The sequence below is a fragment of the Oryctolagus cuniculus genome, chromosome 15 (assembly GCF_964237555.1).
Source record: "Oryctolagus cuniculus chromosome 15, mOryCun1.1, whole genome shotgun sequence".
NCBI classification, from domain to species: domain Eukaryota; kingdom Metazoa; phylum Chordata; class Mammalia; order Lagomorpha; family Leporidae; genus Oryctolagus; species Oryctolagus cuniculus.
In genome coordinates, this window is record NC_091446.1 from 2,119,191 (window position 1) to 2,142,672 (window position 23,482).

General features: G+C 57.3%; 1 protein-coding gene across 4 annotated transcripts in view; it reads left to right on the top strand.

Annotated features, from left to right (window-relative positions):
* C15H10orf143 (chromosome 15 C10orf143 homolog) overlaps nucleotides 1-23,482 on the top strand; it is a 103,539-nt gene that overhangs the window by 46,943 nt on the left and 33,114 nt on the right. Inside the window, exons 4-6 of one of the 4 annotated variants that reach the window (XR_011382725.1) lie at nucleotides 6,021-6,178; nucleotides 6,480-7,545; nucleotides 7,658-7,877. The exons of 1 other annotated variant lie outside the window; for it this stretch is intronic. Coding sequence is in view for 1 of the 3 variants with exons in the window: in XM_070058273.1 (XP_069914374.1) it covers nucleotides 15,216-15,254 (39 nt within the window). In the remaining 2 variants the exon portion in view is untranslated. Of the gene's footprint in view, nucleotides 1-6,020; nucleotides 6,179-6,479; nucleotides 7,546-7,657; nucleotides 7,878-15,215; nucleotides 22,603-23,482 lie in introns of those variants that run through there. 2 more of the 4 variants (XR_011382726.1, XM_070058273.1) reach the window with 2 other exon arrangements.

Sequence of the window (23,482 nt, forward strand, 5' to 3'; positions counted from 1 at the left end):
TCATTTTTAATTATCTTTATATACAGAAAACCAACTCTCTACTAAGTAAATATTTCAACAGTTTGCACTCACGCAAAGTATAAAGTACTGTTTGAAGACTAGCTTGACTGTTAATTCTCATAGTACAACACATTAAGGACAGAGGTCCTACATGGGGAGTGAGTGCACAGTGACTCTTGTTGATTTAACAATTGACACTCTTATTTATGATATTAGTGATCACCCAAGGCTCTTGTCATGAGCTGCCAAGGCTATGGAAGCCTTTTGAGTCCACAAACTCTGTCAGTATGTAGACAGGGCCATAAGCAAAGTGGAAGTTCTCTCCTCCATTCAGAGAAAGGTACCTCCTTCTTTGATGGCCCATTCTTTCCACTGGGATCTCAACTCACAGAGATCCTTCATGTAGATCATTTTTTGCCATTGTGTCTTGGTTTTCCATGCCTGAAATGCTCTCATGGGCTTTTCAGCCAGATCTGAATGTCTTAAGGGCTGATTCTTAGGTCAGAGTACTGTTTGGGGCATTTGTCATTCTATGAGTCTGCTGCGTGGCCTGCTTCCCATGTTGGATCCTTCTCTCCTTTTTAATTATATCTATTGTTATTACCAGACACTTGGTCTTATTTATGTGATCCCTTTGACACTTATTCCTATCTGTGTGATCAGTTGCATACTTAAAATGATCACTTTAACGTGTAAGATGGCATGTACCACACAGCTTAGTGGGATCCTCCTACTGTTATCTGTGAGTCTATCACCTATCGATCACCTCTTTCCTTCTTCCTGCCTACCTATTTATTTGCCCAAACAAAAATTGCTATATAAACATTCTTGCACTCATTGTTGTACAGTTTTTTAGTTATGGTCATAAGGGTACATTCTAGATGTTGAATTTCTGAGTCAGAAGGTTTTTTGCTCTTTGGAACGGTGGTACCAAGAACCCAGGTTTCTTCCTCTTCAACAACACTAGGCAGGATACGTGTGTGTGTGTGTGTGTGTGTGTGTTTCCGTGTGTGTGTCCCACCTTGGAGCATTTTTGCACACACACACAAAAGAAGGGAAAACACATGGTCCAGCATCCCTTTAGCACCTGTCCAGCTCCAGCACCTCTGCTTTAGCTCTGTCCCCACCTGCTCTGCTTCCCCCCTCCCCCCACAAGCCCTGTGTGGGAAGCAAATATCACATTGTTTCATTGGTAATTATTTCAGTGTGTCTCTCCCACAAAGGCATTTAGAAAGCTAACCACACTGTGATCACCGCTCCTGGTGCAACATTTACAGTCATCCCTGAGATCCTGAAACATCCAGCCTTTGATCAGACGTGTGCGTGCTTCCTTGGTTCACAAGTGATTGTCCTGTTTTGCTTTGTGCAGCTGCTTTTGAATTGGAATTCCAGTGAGGTCCACGTCTGTCAGCCAAGGGCTTCCCGTCCATCTCTCTGTCCAGTGAGGTCCACGTCTGCAGGTCAAGGGCTTCCCGTCCATCTCTCCATCCAGTGAGGTCCACGTCTGTCAGCCAAGGGTTTTCCGTCCATCTCTCTGTCCAGTGAGGTCCACGTCTGCAGGTCAAGGGCTTTCCATCCATCTCTCTGTCCAGTGAGGTCCGCGTCTGCAGGTCAAGGGCTTCCCGTCCATCTCTCTGTCCAGTGAGGTCCGCGTCTGCAGGTCAAGGGCTTCCCGTCCATCTCTCTGTCCAGTGAGGTCCGCGTCTGCAGGTCAAGGGCTTCCCGTCCATCTCTCCATCCAGTGCACGTCTGCAGGTCAAGGGCTTTCCATCCATCCCTCTGTCCAGTGAGGTCCACGTCTGCAGGTCAAGGGCTTCCCTGGCCTCTGGGTTTCCCGCCGTTGACACAGAAGCTTGAGCAGTCAGGATTCAATTTTGACTTTTTGCGAGTCTTCCTCTCAATCCTTGCCAGTCTGACCTTGGCTGCGGTTATCGTTGTCATCTGCATGCTACGCGTTACGTTTCTGGTATCCCTGCCTGCCCCGTGTGTCTGCTTTTGTGAACCTCCCATCCTTGCCTGCTATTTTCCAGGGGACGTATATCTTTTCATTGTTTTTTTATTTTATTTTACTTTATTTATTTGAAAGGCACAATGACAGAGCTCTCATTGTTGGTCCATGCCCCAGATGCCTGCAGTGCTGGGGCGGGGCCACGCTGACTCCAACCGCTAGTTCACTCCCTAGATGGCTGCAACAGCCAGAGCTGGGCCAGGCTGAAGACGGGCCGGGAGCTTCTTCCAGGTCTCCCAGGCAGGTGCAGGCCCCAACCCCAAGCACTAGGGCCATCTTCCTCTGCTTTCCCAAGTGCATTAGCAGGGAGCTGGATTGGAATCAGAGAGGCCAGGTCTTGGAACTGGCGCCCCTATGGATGCCGGCCTCACAGGCGGAGGCTTCACCCATAGTGCCGCAACGCCGGCCCCTCCTGGCTCTTTTTTTTTTTTTTAAGTTAATTTTTTTTTTTTTTTTAATGTCAGAGTTAGAGAGAGAGAGACAGAGAGACAGAGAAAAAGGTCTTCCTTCCGTTGGTTCACCCCCCAAATGGCCGTTACGGCTGGCACTGTGCCGATCCGAAGCCAGCAGCCAGGTGATTCCTCCTGGTCTCCCATATGGGTGCAGGGCCCAAGCACTTGGGCCATCCTCCACTGCACTCCCGGGCCACAGCAGAGAGCTGGACTGGAAGAGGAGCAACCGGGACAGAATCTGGCGCCCCAACCGGGACTAGAACCTGGGGTGCCGGCGCCATAGGCGGAGGATTAGCCAAGTGAGCCGCGGCACCAGCCCCCTCCTGGCTCTTCTTACTACTTTGTTCTTCCAGATCATTGAGTCAGATTTCAAAAGTAAAAGCCAAATAAAATATTGGTTGGATTTGTTCTGCATTTATTGATCTGTTGTGGGACAAGAAGGGAGTAGCTTTGCAATCCCGAGACTGAGCACTTGGGAGACTTTTCCCAGTTTGTCGGTATAGGTCCTGTGGCATCTTTCTCGCTTGTAACCACGGTGCCAGGTGACTTCCTACAGTTGCTGTTTACCATTGCCTAGTGCATGATCTTAGCAACATGGCCCACAGACAGGATCACATGAACCCTCAGTCCCCAGGGAGCAGAATTAGCGGTCAAGCGGTCAGGCCCTGGGGTCCAGCCCACCCAGCCTCTCCAACTGCAGCCTTTGCCTCCTCAGCCCCGTGGGCCTGGACCACGTGGGTCACGGGGTGCGGGGGGGAAGCAGGGGCTGGTTACAGTGCGACTCCTCAAGTCTGGGGCAGGGCCAGGCCTCTGCATTCCCAGTGAGCCTCCAGGAGATGCCCACACTCTGGCGCTGGTGCAGGGCACACTGTGGGAATCGTTTGAGGTTCAGTAAGAAGCCGCTGTGTGGCGGTGGGCCAGGCCCTGGTTCTCCGCTGGAAGCATCCTGCTCTCTGGAAGAGCTTGGACAGTTTTCCGTGCCAGCCCAGAAAGCACCTCAGCTTGGCCTCCACCTGCCGAGGCGTGGATGGCTGGAGGCTGACGGGCCTGGGCTCAGCAGCCCTCTGCTCTGTGACCCCAAATGAGAACGGTAGTGCCTGTGTCACAGCTCGCTGTGGGAGTCTGGAGAGAACAACGCGTTTGACATGTGGAGTGGCTGCACATGCCCAGGGCTGCAGAACCCATGCAGTCCAGGGCCCAGGGCCAGGAGCTGGAGCCAGGCCTCTCAGCCGTCCATGGCAGAGGCGCCTTTGCCATCCCAGCCTCCTCTCGACCTGCTGCCTCCAGCTCGCAGCTGGGGTTCTTGATCCCTTGGACATCAAAGGACCCTCAGGAGCTGCCGGCCCATCGGGTGCCCTCCAGGCCTACCTGGTGAAGATTTCTTGGCTGCTGATGTCAGGTGCTCCCTGTTCTGGCTTTGCAGCCTGGCAGGGAGACTGGGCTGTCCTGGTGCAAACGTGGAAGGCCGCGGAGCGGGCAGTGGGAGCAGACTCGGTTGGGGGAGGTGAGAAGGTTCTGAAGTGGGTGGCAGGGCCCCTGCACAGCAGTGCGAATGAACTTTATGCCACTAAGCTACAGTCATACACAAATGATTAACATAAGTGTCATAGATACTTTGTCACAAGAAAATAAGCTTTTTATTTGACAGGCAGAGGAACAGAAAGAAACAGAGAGACAGAGTTTTCATCCCCTGGTTCACCCCACAGACGCCCACCGTGGCTGGGGCTGGGCTAGGCTGGCCCATTCCAAGGCTGGGAGCAGGAACTTAATCTCTCACATGGATGGCAGGGCCCCACTTATTTGAGTCATTGCCGCCGCCACCCAGGCCTGCGTCACAGGAAGCTGGGCCTGGGAGCCAGAGCCGGACTCTGACCCAGGCACTCTGATGTGGGGCGCAGGTACCTTCACCAGTTGGCCAAACGCCAACCCCTAAAGTAAATTTTTATTTTCATTTATTTGAAAGGCCGAGAGAAAGAGGGAGCTAGAGACAAGAGACAGAGATCTCCCAGCTTCTGGTTCACTCCAAAAATGCCTGCAACTGTCAGGGCCAAGCCAGCTGAAGCCAGGACCGCGCCCCTCCGTCGAGGCCCCCAGGTGGCTGGCAGGGACTCAGGTATGTCGGCCATCGCCTGCCGCCTCCTGGGTGCACACTAGCAGGAAGCTGGAGTGGAAGTGGAGGAGCTGGGACTCAAACCGGATACTCTGGTGCAAGATTCAGGAGTCCTAAACGGCGTCCTGACTGCTGTGTCAAGTGCCTGTCCCAGAATTTAAACGGGCAGGGGGAGAACTGTCCCCTCATCGTCTCCTCTCACTCCTCACTGACCGTGGCCCGTCCGGGTACAGATTCTCAGCCCGTGCTCCCCACAGGGCGGCTGTCACCACGGAGCCGTGCGCAGGCCCAGGCTCTCCCTCACCTGCTCTGGAGGCGTTCACGCTTCTTTTTTATATTAGCAGTGACTTACACATTCTCTTCTAAAATTATTTCTTTGAAAGGCACAGAGACAGTCGTAGAGATCTCCCATCCACAGGTTCACTCCCCGGATGCCCACAAGAGCGGGGGCTGGGCCAGACTGCTGCCAGGAGCCTGGAGCTCTGGGCTCCAGCGTGGGTGGCAGAAAGCCAACTCTCCAGCACCGCTGCCGCCCAGGTGCCGCTTAGCAAGAAGCTGGAGTCAGAGCGGAGCCAGGACTCAAACCCAGGCACTCGCACGGGAGAGCCGGCGTCCCGAGCAGTCTCGGTTGCGCCTGCTACTCCCACGTCCGGTCTTCCCGTGCAGCTGTCTCCTGATGCTGCCGCCTGGTGGGGAGCTCACTCCCCTGGAACCAGAGCGGCCGGCGCACGCGGGGCCGGCACCTACACGCGTGCTGCACCCAGCGAGTGCTGTGCCCAGCTCCGCGGCACCAGATCTCTGTTCTGACGTCTGAGTTTACGCCTGTGAAAATCATCACACGAAAGCAAATCAAATCACGTTTGATCTCTTAAACTGCCTTGATTAAAGAGAATAAAATTATTTTAAAAAGACACAGCCGTCAGCCACCCGTGGACCCGTCAGCTAACGTGGCCTTTGTGGCTGCTCCTCTGTGAGGCCCAGGTGCTTGTGTTTCAGGAGAGCTAAGTCAGTGACGATCCGAATTTCTTAATCTTTTCAAATGTTCTTGACCAGCCTCTTAATAATTAATTGGAATTTGCGGAAGAAATCTCACCTCAGGGAGCACAAATGACTTTGCCAATTCCTGAAATTCGTTGACGATCAAAAACGACCTGTAGCCACGGGCGTGTCTTCTTTGGAGAACGGAAACTCAGTCCCTTAGCCTGCTCCTAATCGGGTTATTTCTCTTCTGCTGATGGACCGTGAGTTCCTGAGGTGTTTCAGGAGTTAGCCCTCTGTCAGGTGTGGTGTACAAGTGTGATTCCCCGCTCCCTCCTCGTCCATCGGCTGGTTCACTCCCCAGAAGTCCAGAGCTGGGCCGATCCAAAGTCAGAAGCCAGGAGTTTCCTCTGGGTCTCCCACACAGGTGCAGGGGCCCAAGGACTCGGGCCACCCTCTGCTGTTTTCCTAGGTGCATTAGTGGGGAGCTGGATCAAAAGTGGAGCAGTTGGGACTGGAACCGGCGCCCCTCGTGGGATGCCTGCGCCATGGAGGCGGCTTGACCTGCTGCACCACAACACCGGCCGCTGTGATACGTTCTGAAATCAGGAAGTGTGATGCCTCCATCAGGTATACAAAAAAAAATGCCCCATGTCACTAGTGTCTGGGAAATGCAAACGACAGCCCCAGTGAGATCCCACCTCACACCTGTTAGGATGCTGCTGTCAACCAACAGGAGATGAGTGTGGGCGAGGTGGAGGAGGGGAGCCCTCGTGTGCTCTTGGTGGAAATGTAGACCTGCGTGGCCATTGTGGAAGGAGGACGGGGGTCCTCTCAACCACGGCTGTGGCCCCGTGAGCCCACTCCTGGTACACGGGCAAGGGAGTGAAGCCACCGTCGGGAAGAGACAGCACTCCTATGTTCACCGCAGCGCTGCTCATGGCAGCCACGATGTGGGAGTGACCTGGGTGTGGCTGAAGAAAATACGGTGCACGCACACGTACCCCAAACATACACACATATATCCCAAATGTACACACACACCCCAAACACATACACAAACACACCAAACACACATACATACATACCCCACATACACATAAAACATGCACACATCCCGATACATGCATGTATACACATACATACCCCACACACAAACATACACACACACCAAACACACACACCCCAAACATACACATACCCCAAACATATACACATACATACACCATACACCAAACACACACACCACACACACACACACACACACCCCAAACATACACACACACCTACCAGACATACACATACATACACACCTGAAACATACACACACATGCCCCAAACACACACATACATACATGCACACACCCAAACACATATACATACACACACCCCAAATATACACACATACACACACCTCAAACATACACACAAACACACCAAACATACACCAAACACCCACACACCCCAAACATATTCACACCTACCAAAAACAGATGCACACGTCATGCACACATACTAAACACACACAAACACACCAGAGATACACATAGACCAAGCGTACACACACAAACACACCAAACACACATACACTTACCCCAAACATACATACATGCACACACACCCTATATACACACTCCAAACATATACACACACACCTACCGTACACACACCCCATATACATACACACACCCCATATACATACACACACCCCATACACACAAACCAAACATACACACACACATACACACACACCAAACATGCACACATACCCCAAACATATGCACACACATACACACACACCCCAAACACACCCACGCATACGTACACACACAAACACCATACATACACACACAAACACACACAATGGGAAATCCCTTGGCCTTAGAAGAGGAAGAGATTCTGCCATGGGTGACAGCGTGGATCGACTTCAGGACACAGTGCTGAGACAAGCCGGGCACGGAAGGACAAATCCTCGTGGGCTCACTCACACCTGGACGGTAAGAGTGCAGAGGCCTGGGGCCAGCGCTGTGGTGCAGTGGGCTAAGCCTCTACTTGCAGTGCCGGTATCCCATTTGGGTGCTGGTTCGAGTCCTGGCTGCTCCACCTCAGATCCAGCTCTCTGCTATGGCCTGGGAAAGCAGTAGAGGATGGCCCAGGTGCTTGAGCCCCTGCACCCACGTGGGAGACCTGGAAGAAGCTCCTGGCTCCTGGCTTCGGATTGGCGCAGCTACGGCCGTTGCAGCCAATTGGTGAGTGAACCAGCAGATGGAAGACCTTTGTCTTTGTAACTCTGCCTCTCAAATAAATAAATGAAATTTTTTTAAAAAAAGGGTGGGGGGAACCCATACAGGCAGAGTCTAGAATGGAGGTGTTGGGCTGGGGGCAGGGCTCTATAGGTCAGCCCAGAGAGACGCATTCTAGAGCCTGCTGGACAGCACCTCCCCCATGGACACCAACCCCGTGTTCACGGCACGTCTCGAGTCTGTCAGAAGGATAGTCCAAAGGCTGAGTGCCCTTCTCACAGCAGAATTAAAACCGAAACTGAAGGAGCCGTGACCCACGGGGGTGCTGGGAGGGAGGGTCGCTCGCTCCCCTTCTGTCCAGTGGGGCTCAGGGCTGCCTCCCCCTGCCCGGGAGGCTCCTCCCAGCCCAGGGGGCCACAGCAGGGGCAGCTCCTCCTGGAGCAGATTCTGGGGAAGCCCCCTGGCGGAGTGGGAGGGGACTTGGACAAAGCCCCCTTGTCTTTCCAGATGGTTCCACTTAGGATGTGGTTTCACTGGCATCCGGAGTAATTGACAGATGCACTCGGGACCCCTTGTCCGAAAGCTCAGGCCCCAGGGAAGCCTGCGGCGGCGGCCGTGGAGCCCCGCAGCTGGCCAGGGCGCTCAGGTTCAACAGGGACTCCTGCCGCCAGCGCCCACGGAGGGTCTGACTCCGTGGCCCCTAGAACGCTGTGAACAACGGTCTCCGTCTTCGCCGACGGCACAAACCCCGCAGCTGCAGAGCTCGTAGGGCCGCACTCCGTGCTCCCCTGGAGACTTGGAGAAGTTAGGTTTTTTGCAAAACATCGGTGCCTGCCCCCGACATGCACTCCCTGGTTTACAGGATCCATGAGAGCCTGAGCGCACCCCAGGGCCGGGGACTGCATCTGGCTGCCGGCGGCTCCACCTGCATTCCGCTGAGCTAGCACGGGGCGTCCTTAGAGCACACGTGTTCATGGTGCAGGAAGTCTCAGTGCACCAGTGCTTTGTTTACCCACGGGGCCACCGGGGCCACGGGAGAGCGAGGAAGGTGAGCCGGCCACCGGCGTCACCCGTGGGCGCCCAGGTCTAATCTTTTACTTTAATTCCGTATATTTATAAAAAATAGCTTCTAATACTGCAAGAGGCAGCTGATGTGACTAGCTAGGCACAGGGAAACTGATCATAAGAGCTGTGTAGAACCAAGGCACGGTCCCCCATAGCCAGCCGGCAGGAGCTGGCTGGGGCCGTGGGTACCATGGGGACTGCGTCAGGCCGCCTCAGCGCTCGCAGCCCCCTCCAGAGACCACGCCTGTAGCTGGGCCGCCTGGTTCCAAGGGGCCTGGGGTCACGCCTGTGGACCGGGTGGGGAGCACAGACCCCACTCCCCTCAACTCAAGGAGCTCAAACTGCAGAGTTGGGTGAACCACCCCTCCCCCCCCCCACCAAAGCTCCCAGCATCATGTGGGACCCAGGAGGAAGTGGCTTCTGTGGGAAGGGTGTTGTGGGAGTGGGCGGGGTGGGGGCTGGAACTGCGGGGCCCCCGGCCACGTCAGCAGCAGCTGTCACAACCTGACCAAAAGCACACGCGAACACCAGGGAGGGCGAACAGTCCGTGCTGGGGACAGCGCTGGGCGTTTGTTTTGGTCGTATTGTTTAGCCAACGTTCCTTAAAATGTCCCTCCAAAAATTCACTGTGAATAAGGAGGACACTGACTTAGCAGTGCCGTTGAGTTCTGAGACGGCAGCCGCACTGGCTGTGTCCTGCATGCACTGCTCACGGTGGCTCAGGAGACCCCCTCCCCCCCGCCCCGGACAGGTCCTCTCATCCATCTTGGAGAGGAGGAGGCGACTGGCCAAGGCCACACCACTACCCCTGGCCAAGGTCAGTGCTAAAGCCGGTGGACCCTGGACGAGGGGCTCCTGAGCCTTCTCTGTGCTCGAGAGCTGTCTCCATGGCTACTGCTCTCTGTATCCGAGTCCCTTAGAATAACTTAGCAACCAGAGTTAGCTCAACCAGAGTTAGCTCAGTCACAGTTCTTTGACTGCTTAATTTGGATGCCTCTTATTCGAGATACAAAGATGTGTTACGTGGGACCAGCGTTGTGGCGTAGTGGTTTGAATCACTGCCTGCAAAGCTGGCGTCCCATATGGGCGCCAGTTCGACTACCAGCTGCTCCACTTCCTTGCTAATGTGCCTGGAAAAGCAGGGGAGGATGGGCCAAGTCCTTGGGCCCCTGCACCCACGTGGGAGACCTGGCGAACGCTCCTGGCTCCTGGCTGCAGATCGCCCAACTCCAGCCATTGTGGCCATTTGGGGAGTGAACCAGCGGATAGAAGACCTCTGTCTCTTTCTCTCCGCATCTCTGTAAGTCTGCCTTTTGGATAAAATAAGTAAATCTTGAAAATATATTTTATTTTACCTTTGAAAGCCGTAGTGCAATTACACCTCCATGCACTATGCCGGGGGTCCTGCACACCGGAGCTCCGAGACCACTGCCAGGGCCCCCAAGGCAGCTGCAGCCAAGTCAGCTGTGAGACGGGAGGTCGGGGCTGTGAAACCTGGGCTGCAGCAGCACCCGGGGGGCTGGGCCTGAGCGGGAGGCCAGAGTGCTCCGCCGGGCGTGTCCGCGGTCTGGGCCAAGTTCCCGGGCGCCCAGGCCAGGGGCTGCAGGGGGTGGCGGTCCGTGCGCACCCACAGGTGATTTGAATCAAGTTCAAGGAGCTGCAGAACTTCAGGAGCCACAGCCACTCTTGGCCGGGAGCAGCCTGGGTGTGGGTGAGGGGTGGGAGCCGCCCACAGGGGCTGCCGGCCTGCGTCCCTACCCGCTGCAGAGTCCTGCGCCGTCTCGACGTCAAGACGTAGAGCGCCGTGAAACCCCCGGCAGACCCCCCCACCTGCGCCCTGATTGTGGCTCCAGCCCCAGCCCGTGGTTCCCGGCTGATGGGGGCAGCCCTGGACACACAGAAATCATGGAGAAGGGACTTAAATCCCCCGGTCACTTCACCACAGAGGGGCGGCCCCTTCCAAGTGCTGGGCCGTGCTGCCTCCTCAGCTGATCCTTCTCTCTCGTCACCCTTCACGGGAACGCGCCCAGCTGTTACTTTAGACAAGTCCTCAAATTCTAAAACCCAGACTGGCCTTCCCAGCGGAGTGCCTGCCCTCACGTTGCAGTGAGAGAATCGTCGCCTTGGCAGCTGGACAAAGCTCCTGCCTGTCAGTGACCCCCAGCCTCCGTGGTGTGAGCCCAGAGCCTGCATCGGCTCTCTGCCTGGGCCCCACCTCTCAGCGCTCTGTGCCCCTGACCCCTGCCCGAGGTCAGCGGACCCTGGGCGCTTCCGCCTGGAGGAAAGCCGACCCTCCTGGGGCTGCCCTGCTCCGGACGGCACCCTCTCCACCTGGGAGGCCATCGTGCCGCGCTCTGGTTGGGAAAGGACAGAACGAGCAGCCCTTAGGTGGGCATGTGGGACAGAGCAGAGAAATGGAGCGCAGGAGCCCGGGGGCCGGCTGCATTCCCCCGCTGGTCAGGGCCTCCAAGTTAGGAATCAGATAGATCAGCAAAGTGGCTCCCCCACTCTTCCTCCCGCCCAGGAGTGGGAAAACGGGGCTCTGTGTGGCGGCCGTTGACACAGCAGTTAAACCGCTGCTCAGGACGCCTGCACCCCCTGCCTGACCGCCCGGGGCCTGAGCCCTGGCACACTTCCGATTCCAGCTCCCTGCTAATGCGCTTCCTAGGAGGCAAGCAGGTGGTGGCTCAACCACGTGGGTCCCTGCCCCGGGTGGAGACCCAGATGGAGTCCTCGGCCCCTGGCTTCGGCCTCACCCAGCACTGGCGTGAACCAGCACATGAAAGATCTCTGTCTCTCTCCTTTCTCTCTGCCTTTAAAATAAATAAAAATGGGTAAATAAAAATGTTTTAAAAGCAAACGTGGCTTGCATAGCCATGGGGCTACCTGGTGGCCCCGGGAACCTGACAGTGACCGAGTTCCCTGGAGGCCTCACTTCCCTGGGCCCCCGTGGGTGTCTCCATGGAGCACTCGGCCCCTGCCGCACACGGCCCCTGCCCCACTCGACCCCTGCTGCACTCGGCCCCTGCGACTTCCCGTGTGGAAGCTGAGCGTGTGAGCAGGGACGGACAGACGGCCCTTCCTTCCCATGCCTCAGGAACATAGCGGCAAACCGGCCCTTCCCAAACCCTCCTCGGGTGCAGCCAGCACCTCCGTGCCTCCTCCCTCCAAAGGCCTCTTCGTCCCCAGCACCACGCCCCGCGTCCATCCCAGCCCTGTCTCCACATGAGAACACAGCCCAGAGAGGCTGCCGAACGCACGCTTGCCCCGGCGCCCACTTTGGTGTCGGCAAGGGTCCGGGCAGCCTCAGCGGTGCTGGGTGGAGCCAGGTGCCCCTTGTGGACCTGGTTGGAAACACGCGCGCCTGTTCTTGGAGCTGAACAGTTGTATTAGATTGGTGTTGGTTAGAGCACGGAACATAGGCAGGTGTGCACACGTGCACACTCACACCCGAGGTGTGGATTCCGACACCCACCTCCCCGCCTGGCTATGAGGGTAGCAGGCCACCCACATGACGTAAGTGGCACTTTCCTGAGAGATCCGAGGCCCCACGCTCACAGGTGCACGGTGAAATGCGTTTCTGTGTCTGCGTGGAAAGCAGGTGGGGGGCTGCGGCAGGTGGGAGCCACAGCCTCGCTGGGTGGGGGTGGCGGCGCCATCTGCCACTCCTGGGGAGCCAGCCGCTTTCCGTGGCCAGCCTCCTGTCTGAAGGATGTTTCCCAGGAGGGGCCACCACCATTTGATCTATTTTTGATTAAAATGTAAAAATTAAAAATTAAATCAAATGGTGGTGAAACTCCTTGGGGGAAGCACAGTGGGTTATGAAGAATTCCCTGCAGTCACCCTGCGTTGTCCGTCTGCGGGGGTGGGGGGTCTCCTGGTGTCACACGTAATTAAAAGGCCGTGTGGGGAGGTCTGGCCTGCGTGCCTCAGCCGGGGACCCGCACCTGTGCCCGCTGGAAGGGGACAGGTGGGGCTGCCCGGCAGCAGGAACCCAAGGGTGCCCCTCCCAAACCCCATGGGAGGCAAGAGCCCCTCCCCAGCACATTTCCGCTCACTTCACCACCAAAGCAGAGCCGTGGGAAACGCCCCCAGAGTCGACTCTGCGGCTGCCAGCACCTGACTGTTCGCCCCCCACCGCCCATGGGACGGGGTGGGGGGAGTTTGATGGGACCAGAGGCTGGGGCAGCAGTGGGACAGGTGCCACCTGTGCATCCACAGTGGTGGCGACTCTGAGTTGTGCCTTCCAGCCACGGGGGCGTGGTCAGCCGGGGGCATGGTCAGCCGTGCTGCCGTGATACCTCTCTTGGCTGCGTTTGTTTTTTGGAATCTCTGCTTCCAGTGGAAAACGCCAGAGGCTGAGCACAGCTGCCCCGCCCACAGCCGATTTCTTGAGGAGGGGTGGGTAGGAGGTGGGGGCCTCAGGGCCACCGGCGGGGCTCAGCGAGTGGAGGCCTCGGTCACCTGCGTCAGCCGGGCGACGTCCGGTGCCTATGCGGCCCTGTGCCGTCTAATTTCTATTTCCAAAGGCTCTGGTAGCAGCCACGATTGCAGTGACCCCGGCCCAGAGCCCCCGCGGCTGCCTGCCCGCAGGGAGGAGCCCATGTCCCCGAGGCCCTGCTGGGCTGGGGACCAAGCCGCCCCTGCCCTCCAGGAAAACCAGACTCCCGCCGAGTCCGTCCAGAACTTGCCCCAGGGCTGCGCTGCGTCCACCTCCAGCCAGCGCTGGCCTCTGGAGGCCCCTTCGAAGGCGGAAGGGAGAGCACAGGGCCTGCGGACGTCAGCCACAGGCAGTGGCGGGGGTGCACCTGAGCTCCAGGTTTCACTGAGTAGAGACCCCAGTGTCCCCACCCCCGCCAAGCCCTGCACACTGCACACAGCTGGGTGTTTCAGTCACTGACGCCAGCCTCTGTTCACACCTCTTGTTCCAGACGCCATTGGAGGCCTCCTGGGGTGCAGGGGTGTCCTCCTTGGGGAGGACAAGTGGTCAGATAAGGCCCCATCCGGCCCCGCCCACCACACCATCTGGCTGGCAACTTGCCTTCCAAGGCCTGGTTGGGTTAGAACGGCATGGGGGCGGGCGCTGTGGCGTCTCAGGTACAGCTGCCACCTGCAGTGCTGGATTCCCTCCCATATGGGCTCTGGTTCGAGTCCTGGCTGCTCCACCTCAGATCCAGCTTCCTGCTAATGCATCTGGGAAAGCAGTGGAGGATGGTTCAAGTGCTTGGGCCGCTGCACCCACGTAGGAGACCCGGAAGAAGCTCCTAGCTCCTGTCTCCAGATAGTCCCAGCTCTGGCCATCGCAGCCATTTGGGGAGTGAACCAGCAGGTGGAAGGTTCATATTCCACCCCCATCCCCGCTCTGTAACTCTGCCTTTCAAATAAATAAATAAATCCTTTTTTAAAAAAAAAGCCAAACAAGAAAAAAAAAAAAAAGAAGAGCCCAAGAGCCCCTCTGCTCGCTGTGTGCAGCCAGAGCCAGACAGCTGTCCCCAGGGAAGCCCCTTCCTCAGGGGTCCCCGTGGTGTTGCAGGTCCTGGCTCCCTGGGAGCCCTGGCTGGACAGGAGTCTACCTGGCAGGAAGAAGGGAGGAGAAGCAAAGCGGGGAGAGAGTTGGGTGGAGGCGTGGTTGGCGAGGCTCTCACCTCCTCCTCCTCCTGTCCCCCTCCCCCAGGGTTCCTAGATCCCTGGGAGGTTCATAGCTGCCGGCAGGGCTGGTTTGGAGCCTGGGACCCAACTGGGCCTCCCAACCCAGGCCAGCCTGTCCCCTGATGCCTTGGCTGCCGCCTGCCAGGGCCATCTGGGCAACTGCCAGTGTCCCGTCCTCAGCCCCTGAGTGGTCTCCATACAGGAGTGGTGGCCGGCTCCCGCCGGAGGACAGCGCTGGCCCTTGCTGGCTCCCCCTCCCCCTTCCCTCTCTGCCACAGCAGCAGGGGTATTAACATGCTGCTCGGGACGCCCGCACTCCGCGTCAGAATGCCCGAGCTGAGTCCTGACTGCTCCCAGTTCCAGCGCCCTGCTCACGCACCCCTGGGAGGCAGCAGGCGACGGCTCACACACTTGGCTCCCTGTCACCCTTGTGGGAGGCCTGGATTCAGTTCCCAGCGTGTGGCTTCGGCCTGGCTCAGCCCCAGCTGTCACACGGGAAGGGAACCAGTGAATGGGGCATCTCATTGTGCCTGTCTCTCTGCCTTTCCAATAAAGAAGAATCTTTAAAACAAAAACGGGCACAGTTTCTAAAAACCAAACAAGCAAATGGAAAATCCAGACACGCAGAAGCAGAGGGCGGGAAGTGAGCCTGCAGGTGCCCCAGCGGCAACAGGGCTGACTGCCACCTTGTCTGCTCTCACCCGCCTAAGGATTCTCCCCAGCGTCGTCAGAGGAAACCCACGCTGTGACGATTCACCCTGACATGCTTCAGCGGTGTCTGGCTGTTGAGGGACTTTGATGGAACTGACGGGAACCGAGCAAAAGGGTGGGAACCCCTGACACCGTGGAGGCCCCGCCGCACGCACTTCCTCAGGGCCGTGACGTCCACCGCCCCTTCCCTCCTTGCGTTTCTCCCCCTGCTTTATCTCAGCGTCTTGCCGGACGTCGGTGGGAAGGATGTGGCTCTGAGCAGCTACGGCTCCCAGCACGGAGAGGCCTGCAGAAACCAGCCTCAAGGACAGAATCTCCAGGGCCGGCGCTATGGCGTAGCGGGCAAGGCTGCCACCTGCGACTCCGGCATCCCATATGGGCGCCAGTTCAAGTCCTGGTTGTTCTACCTGAGATCCAGCTCTCTGCCATGGCCTGGGAAAGCAGTAGAGGATGGCCCAAGTGCTTGGGCCCCTGCACCCACGTGGGAGACCTGGAAGAAGCTCCTGGCTCCTGGTTTCAGATTGGCACATCTCCAGCCGTTGTGGCCATCTGGGGAGTGAACCAGCAGATGGAAGACCTTTCTCTCTGGCTCTGCCTCTCTGTAACTCTGCCTTTCAAATAAATAAATAAATCTTAAAAAAAAAAATAATCGCCAACATCGGCCGTGTGACATAGGTGAGGGCTCAGACGGGAGAGCACTGGGCTGTGCTGAGTGGCTTCTGGCCTGGAGGGCTGGTCCCGGTGGCTTTGAGCGCTCAGCTCCCCTGAGCCGGGAGGCCAGTGCAGTTTCTGGGAGCTGCTGTGGCCCTTGGAGCCACTGCTGGGGTCTCGTCTCCCTGGGTTCCTGTGAGTAGGGTACTTTCCCAGCATGAGGGAGCGAGGGGCAGGTGGGAGGGGGGAGGAAACACTGCCGTGCTGTTCCAGGACAGATACCAGTGCCCGAGCACCCCACTCCCCGAGCCGTCCACAAAGTTGCTGTGCTATGGCCCTCGTCCTGGAGATCCGGCCGCCACGGCAACCGGACTGCTCCGTCCTCAGGCAGGGACAAGCCAGAGTTGCGGCGTGCTCCAGGGAGCTCTGACTGCTGGGCGGCAGGCTGGCGGGCACGGAGCACCCAGCCCGCTCCTACGCTCACCCCCTGGAGCGGGGCAGCGCGAGCCGAGCACCCTCCCGGGCCCTGACAGTCTAGAATGCCCGGAGCTGGGCACCTCCAGACCCGCTACTGACCTCGGATTCAGCTTCCCAGGCAAGCCAGCTTCTCCTGTGCCACGTCTGTACTGACTGGGTGATGGTCCCCAGGGCCCACAGGGGGCAGCACACGGTGGTCCCCCTCTGGCTTTCCTTTGAGGCCTCCACAGTGCCCTGGGGAAGGCCATGGACCCAGGCAAGAGTGTGTGAGAAGCAGCGAGGGGTCCCAGAAGCAGGAGCCACCCTCCCGTCCGCATGCATGGTGAGGAGCCAGCCCGGGAGCAGGCTGGTGGCCGGGGGGGAGGGTGCATTGCAGGGTGCCCAGAGAGCTGGTCGATGTTATTTTGGGGTGCGTCTGCTTTAAGTGTGTGGACAGAGCAGGGGAGATGGCCCTCACAGCATGGGCATGTGTCATCCCATTTGCTGAGGGCCCGGTTAGCGTGACAAGATGGAGGAAGGCTGGGTTTGCGGTCTGCTTACTCGGGTGGGGTCGTGGTCTGTTCTGCCCTGGACAGTGGCACTCCTGGGTCTCCTGCCTTCAGACACTGACCGGGGCTCAGTCATCGGCTCCCCTGGTTCTCGGGGCTTGGGGCCTGCAGGGGAAGCCCACCACGGGCTTTCCTGGGCCCCAGATCTCAGGAGCTGTCAGCTCCGGGCATCACGCGATGTCCAACTCCATCTCCGTATCTGTGCGTCTGCTGCTGTGCCGTCTTACTCTGGAGGGTGCTGACCGATGCCCAGGGCTCCCAGACAGGGCCGGGCTTGCTTCACCATTCCTGGGGGCTCCAGGGGTGCAGGACTTGCGTGCTGACCCCTGAAGCCCCAGGCAGATGGCGGCAAGTTGGTCATCCTGCAGGCATCGCCAAGGCTGTCCTGCGCCCGCTCGCCCTGGCCTGAGATCCGAGCCCTCCCGCCCACCCCCTCCGTCAGGGCTGCCATCTCCGTGTCCCTCACCACCGAGCAGTCTTGCACAGCTGGTGTTTAATGGGGGTGCTCTGGGCTGTGCTGGCGTAGGCTGGAGCCAGGGCCTGCAGATGATGACCAGGAGGGAGCCCAGCCCTCACTCCGTTAGCTGGGCAGCCCAAGGCCAGGCAGGTGCCAGGCGTCACTGTGCAGGTGCGGGATGACCAGGAGGGAGCCCAGCCCTCACTCCGTTAGCTGGGCAGCCCAAGGCCAGGCAGGTGCCAGGCGTCACTGTGCAGGTGCGGGATGACCAGGAGGGAGCCCAGCCCTCACTCCGTTAGCTGGGCAGCCCAAGGCCAGGCAGGTGCCAGGCGTCACTGTGCAGGTGCGGGAGAGGCTGTGCTGGGGCTCCCTCCAGGCAGCCAGACCCTGCCCACACCCCACTTTCTGCCCTTGGTACCTCAGCACTTCAAAGACCAAACGCAAATTAGGAAAATTATCCCCTGAAATCATCGCCCTCCCAGGCCTGGAGAAACGCTAGCACGAGCTTAGCAAGCTCAGGACAGGAGGGTGCAGGCTCCGAGCAGGGGCCACGCAGGAGACAGACGCCCCCTGGAGGAGTGAGACAGCAGCGAGGGGCCGCAGGGCTGTGGTGGGCTTGGCCGGACAGTGACCCAGCTGGTGCGTTTCTCCTCCTGTCAGCGACGTACACTGAAGACAAATCTGATACAGAAACGAGAACTTCTGAACCGCAAGCCAGAAACTTCCGCCGCGGGCCGGGCCCGTCTTTGGGCGCACCTGTCACCCGCCAGCCTGGGCGCCGTGAGGTTCGGGTCTCTCTCTGCACCTGCACCTGCCGGGAGCCGCCGACGCATGTTTCTCCCTGTCACGACAGAATTAAAGACAACATCTTGGGTAGGAAGCAATTGTGGAGCGTGCAAGTTTCTGGCCAGGCAAATAAATTGGATTTAAGTATATTACAGTCATAATCTTTCTCTGCCCCTCTCCAGACGGTCTCTGTACATGGAAAAATGAGAATGTATTCGCAGCCAGAGCTTGACCTGAGGGAGAAGCCTGCCGGAATCTGGGTTTTCAATAACATAAGACAATAAAGCTTAGACTTCCAACCTACTGCAATATGGTAAAAGTATAAAGAGCTTAGCTGCTAATAAAACGGAAGGGTCTGCCCCTCCTATGTGAAGATCTGGACCCCCCAGAAGGACCCTTCATAAAGATCAGGACGGGTTAGCCGGGATCAGCACACACCAGGCCCCTTGTTGACCGATTGTCTGACAGTTGTCACCTATGGGTCTGATATTAATAAGTCCCGTGTTGATTTCCTTGGGGTATTTTTGTCCCTGTAATTGCACATCGTCCTGTTGTGACTCTGCCCCCAGCGCCGGGTGAGCTACAGTTACTGCCTGGCGAGGTGCGCCCTCACCCCCGTCCTCTCCAGGATGCGCACTGCAGGTGGCCTCGCGGCGGGCGCCCCACCCCCCAGGGGTGTGTCTGGACCCTCAGGACAAAGGACAGCACTGGCTGCTCTCCCTTGGGCGTCAAGCAGCTTGTTCTAGGGACGGAGTTGAGGAAATGCGGGTGTGGGAGACCCCTCTGTGAATCTGCAGTTTTATCAGATTCCTCTGATTAGCGGTGGTTAAGAGATTGCCGCGCTGTTCTCCCCACGGTGTTGTTGAGGCAGACAGTGGGGTGGGTGCGGCTGGGCGGAGTTAGCAGGGCTCAGCCGGGAACCTTCTGTGATGTGTTAAACGCCCGGAACCAGCAGCCCGGCTCTGCTGCACGTTGATGCCAAGCCGCTCCCACCGCCCTTCCCCTCCCGTGGTGCACAGGGCGCCACCCGCCCGGCCCCTCAGTCTGCCCCCAGCCTTGCTGACCGCCCAAGGGCGCTCCTCGATGCCCTCTGTCCCCTGCATCCTGTGTACACCCCACTCCATGCAGGACGCCGATGGCTGAGGGACACTGGGTGCCCAGCACAGGCCCACAGGCTGCAGACCGTGCTGGGCACCGCTCTTTCCTGGAACCCCCGGCAGGGCCCACGGGAGAGGCCGTGTGCCGCGTCTCCTGCCCGGGGAACTCAGACCACGTTCCGCCGTGAGCCGCAGCCCAGACTGAGCCCCTGCGTGCTGCCCCCCTGTGGTTGGCAAACCCAGACCCCTGAAACGCGGCAAGCTTACAGGGGCCCCCTGGCTGTCAGCTGCTGATGGGCACAGGGCTGCGCCCCTTGGAGTGGAGGCACCAGGCAGGGCTCAGAAACGGCCCAGACGACCTCCAGGCGGACCTGCCTGCTGCCGATTCAGGCTGTGGGGACTGCGGGGAGCCCACACGAGGCCTCAGGGCCACAGAGCCATCGGCTGCCCTCCAGCGTGAGAACTGCCCTGACTGTGGCTTATCGTCGTCCAGTCCTGGGAGGTCCTGGGGGCAGAGAAGGTGCCCCCAACTCACCAGGAAGCCCTGAGTTCCAGACCCCAGCTGGGCTGCTGGTCAGACAGGCTGGCCACAGGGGTGGACGCCCAGCCGTGTTACTCCAGCTCTGTCACCCTCTAGTTATGTCCCTCACTACCTCTGCCACTCACTAGCTCTGTCACGCACTGCTTCTGTCACTCACTGTCACTGTCACTCAGTAGCTGTGTCACTACCTGTCATTCACTACCTCTGCCACTCTATCACTCTCTAGCTGTGTCACTCACTCACTACCTCTGTGACTAGCTGTGTCACACTCACTAGCTGTGTCACTCTCTAGCTGTGTCACTGTCACCGTCACTCACTAGCTGTGTCACTCACTGGCTGTGTCACTCGCTGTGTCACTCGCTGTGTCACTCACTGTCACTGTTACTCACTTACTAGCTGTGTCACTGGCTGTGTCACTAGCTGTGTCACTCATTCACTCGCTGTGTCACTCACTCTCTAGCTGTGTCACTGGCTGCATCACTCACTGCGTCTGTCATTGGATAGTTCTGTCACCAACTGTGTTACACTCTAGCTCTGCCCCTCACTGGCCATGTCCCCCACAACTTATCGTTCACTACTTCTGTTGCTCGCTGTATCCCCCACTGTCTGTCACTCCGTACCTCTGTCCCCAGCTGTGTCACACCCAACTTCTGTCACTCACCAGCTCTGCAGCTGCTTCCCCCTGGGCTCATGATGCAGGGGAGTTGCTAGGGGTTGACTTGTGTCCCCCAGATGCGTATGCTGAAGCCCTGTCCCCATGGAGACCTTGTTTGGAGACAAGGAGATACTCAGGGTCAGTGAAGTCGCAGGGCGCCCGATCCAGCCATGCTGCTGCCCGTGTCAAGCAGGGAGAGAGCAGTGGACACTCACTCCCCCCTCTCCACGTGGGAGGACACGTGAGGAGTCAGTCTGCAGGCTGGGGAGGAGCCATAGAACCCAGCCCTGCTGGCGTCCTGGCCTCAGACTCCCAGCCTGCAAACCGAGAGGGAATAAGTTTGAGCTTTCAGCGGCTCAGTCTCACTTTGTTACGGTACAGCAAGAGCCGTCACACAGATCCACTGGAATAATCTATACGAAGTTAACCCAGGTAAAGGGTGGCCAGCGTGGAGTGGGCACTGGATGAGTGGCCACGTATTCACTTCCCAGCTGTGTGGCTTGGGGTCAAGTCGGGGATCCCTTCTGGGTCATAGGGAGGATAAAGTAAGATGGGTCGTGTGAGCACCGTGAAAACCACGAGGACGAGACCCGAATGCGTTTCTGCTCAGCTGTCCCACAGCGAGGGCTCCGAGGGCACCCCATGCTGTGGGGGCTGAATTGTGCCCCCCACATCCCTGAAGGGGAAAGCAGAACCTGGCCATCTGGAGACCGGGTCTTCCAAGGTGAGGAAAGTTGAAAGGTCACTGGGGTCATCGGATATGATTGACATCGTTGTGAGAAGAGGACACTGGGACACAGATAATGAGGTCAGGGATGACCGTGGCCACCTGCAAGCTGAGGAAGGGGCCTCAGTGGACATGAGCAAACGAACGCCTTGATCTTGGACCTCTGGCCCTCACAACTGGGAGAGAACGTGTTGGTGTGGGTAAGCACCCAGTCTGTGTGGTACTCACGGCTCCTGGCAACCCCAAGCTAATGAACTCGAGCAGGTTTGCCCCCAGCTGCTTTTGCCCTCAGCCTGGAGAGTGTTGGCCCTTCATACCCCAACCCGTTCACCTGGTCGTGGGACCCCCAGGTTTGTGACAGGTGCACAGAAACACCTGAGCGTTAGAAACAAGCGCATGGGTGTGGCCAAGGAAACTGGACCTACCTCACTAGTACAAAAACTTCAGATTCCAGACAAAAAGAAAAAAACATACCCACGTCTCTGCCCACCCTTTGAGACACAGGTGATTTCAGCAGACTCAGAGCAGTGTGGCTTAAGATAAAAGATCTCAATGTGATTTGAGCTGACACTTCAGTCTGAATTTTCAGCCTGGATTTTCAACATGTCAACTGCCTGCAATAGCAAAAAAGTCATCATTTATTAGAATAAAATCCAGAATTGCCACAATGTAGCATTTCCAGTATTCAGGATGCAATCTGCGATGGCCTGACCAGTGGAGAACCGGGAACACGTGGTCGAGTTCCACGAGGGAAGTCAGTCAGCTGAGAACAATCCTGAGAGCACCAGGATGTTGACGGATCAAGAACAAGTAAGTCCACTCAGTGAAGCAAAGAAAACAATCTGGCTGCGAAGATGTGGACGTCTAGCCGAGAAATAGAAACAAAAATCAGAACCAGTGGAAAGTCTGGAACTGAAAAAATAAATGTTTTAAATTCAGGAATCATGGGATTGGTTTAAACAGCAGAACAGATTTAATGGGGGAGACTGAGTGCACTTGAATATAGATAAAATCCAATCTGAGGAATAAACAGAAAAATAATTTTTTGACAGGCAGAATTAGAGAGAGAGAGAGAAAGGTCTTCCTTCCGTTGGTTCACCCCCCAAATGGCTGCTACAGCCAGCACACAGTGCTGATCTGAAGCCAGGAGCCAGGTGCTTCTCCTGGTCTCCCATGCAGGTGCAGGGCCCAAGCACTTGGCCATCCTCCACTGCCTTCCCGGGCCACAGCAGAGAGCTGGACTGGAAGAGGAGCAACCGGGACAGAATCCAGCCCCCCAACCAGGACTAGAACCCGTTGTGCCAGCGCCGCAGGAGGAGGATTAGCCTAGTGAGCCGCGGCGCTGGCCAGAAAAATCATCTAAAAAAATGAGCAGGCCCTGGGGAACAATTATGTGGGACAAGATCCAGAGATAGAATCTCTAGGAAACAAAGCATGGAGCAGAAAAGGTATTTGAAGATAGAGTGTACCAAAGTTTTCTTAAATTTGGTGAAACACAGAAATTTGAGATTCAAGCATCACAGCAAACCCTGGTTGTAAAAATATAGAGAAATCTGTGTCTAAGCATTGTAATCAAATTTCAAAAAAAAAAAAAAAAAAAAAAAAAAGGAAGAGGAAACCTCACAGAGCCACGAGGAAAAGTGGACCAGGGGCCAGGACGCATGGGCAGGACTGCCGACTTCTCAGCAGGCCTATGGATGTCGGCGGGCAGTGGAACCACGAGTCCATTCTCGAAGGAAAACCCGAGTCTGCATTCAGGGACAGTCTCCTTCAGGACAAAGGAAACTGAAGATACAGCCAGATAAGTAGGGAACTTAGAGGCTGTTGTGGTTTATGAGAAAGGCTAACAGTGAGTTCTCTCCAGGGAAAGGGAAGGAAGCCGCAGATGGGGACCTCACCACACCCTACCCTCCAAGGAGCCACAAGTCACCTGCTTGGTGGCAGCTGGAGATGGCAGCCAGAGGAAACTAACAGGTCCAGAGCATTTGTCTCCTGAGCTATTACAGGAGCAGGGCCCAGGGAGCACCAGGCTAATGGACCTGTGGTCAGAGTGGGCACCAGGGTCACACTGGCCTTATGCTGCCCAGTTTCCGAATGACCAGTTATCTCACAGCTCTGGATCCTGGAGCTCTGAAGTCAGGGTGCGGCAGCCCCGGTGTCTGGCAGGGCCTGTCTTCTTGCAGATGGCCGCTTCTTCCGTGTCCTCTTGGGTTCCTTCCTCTGCATGTGTGTCTATGTCCCCCTCCGTGCTTTAAGGACACCAGTCCTATCGGACAAGGGCTCTGCCCTGTGACCTCATTTGACCTGAATTACTTCCTTCAAGGTCC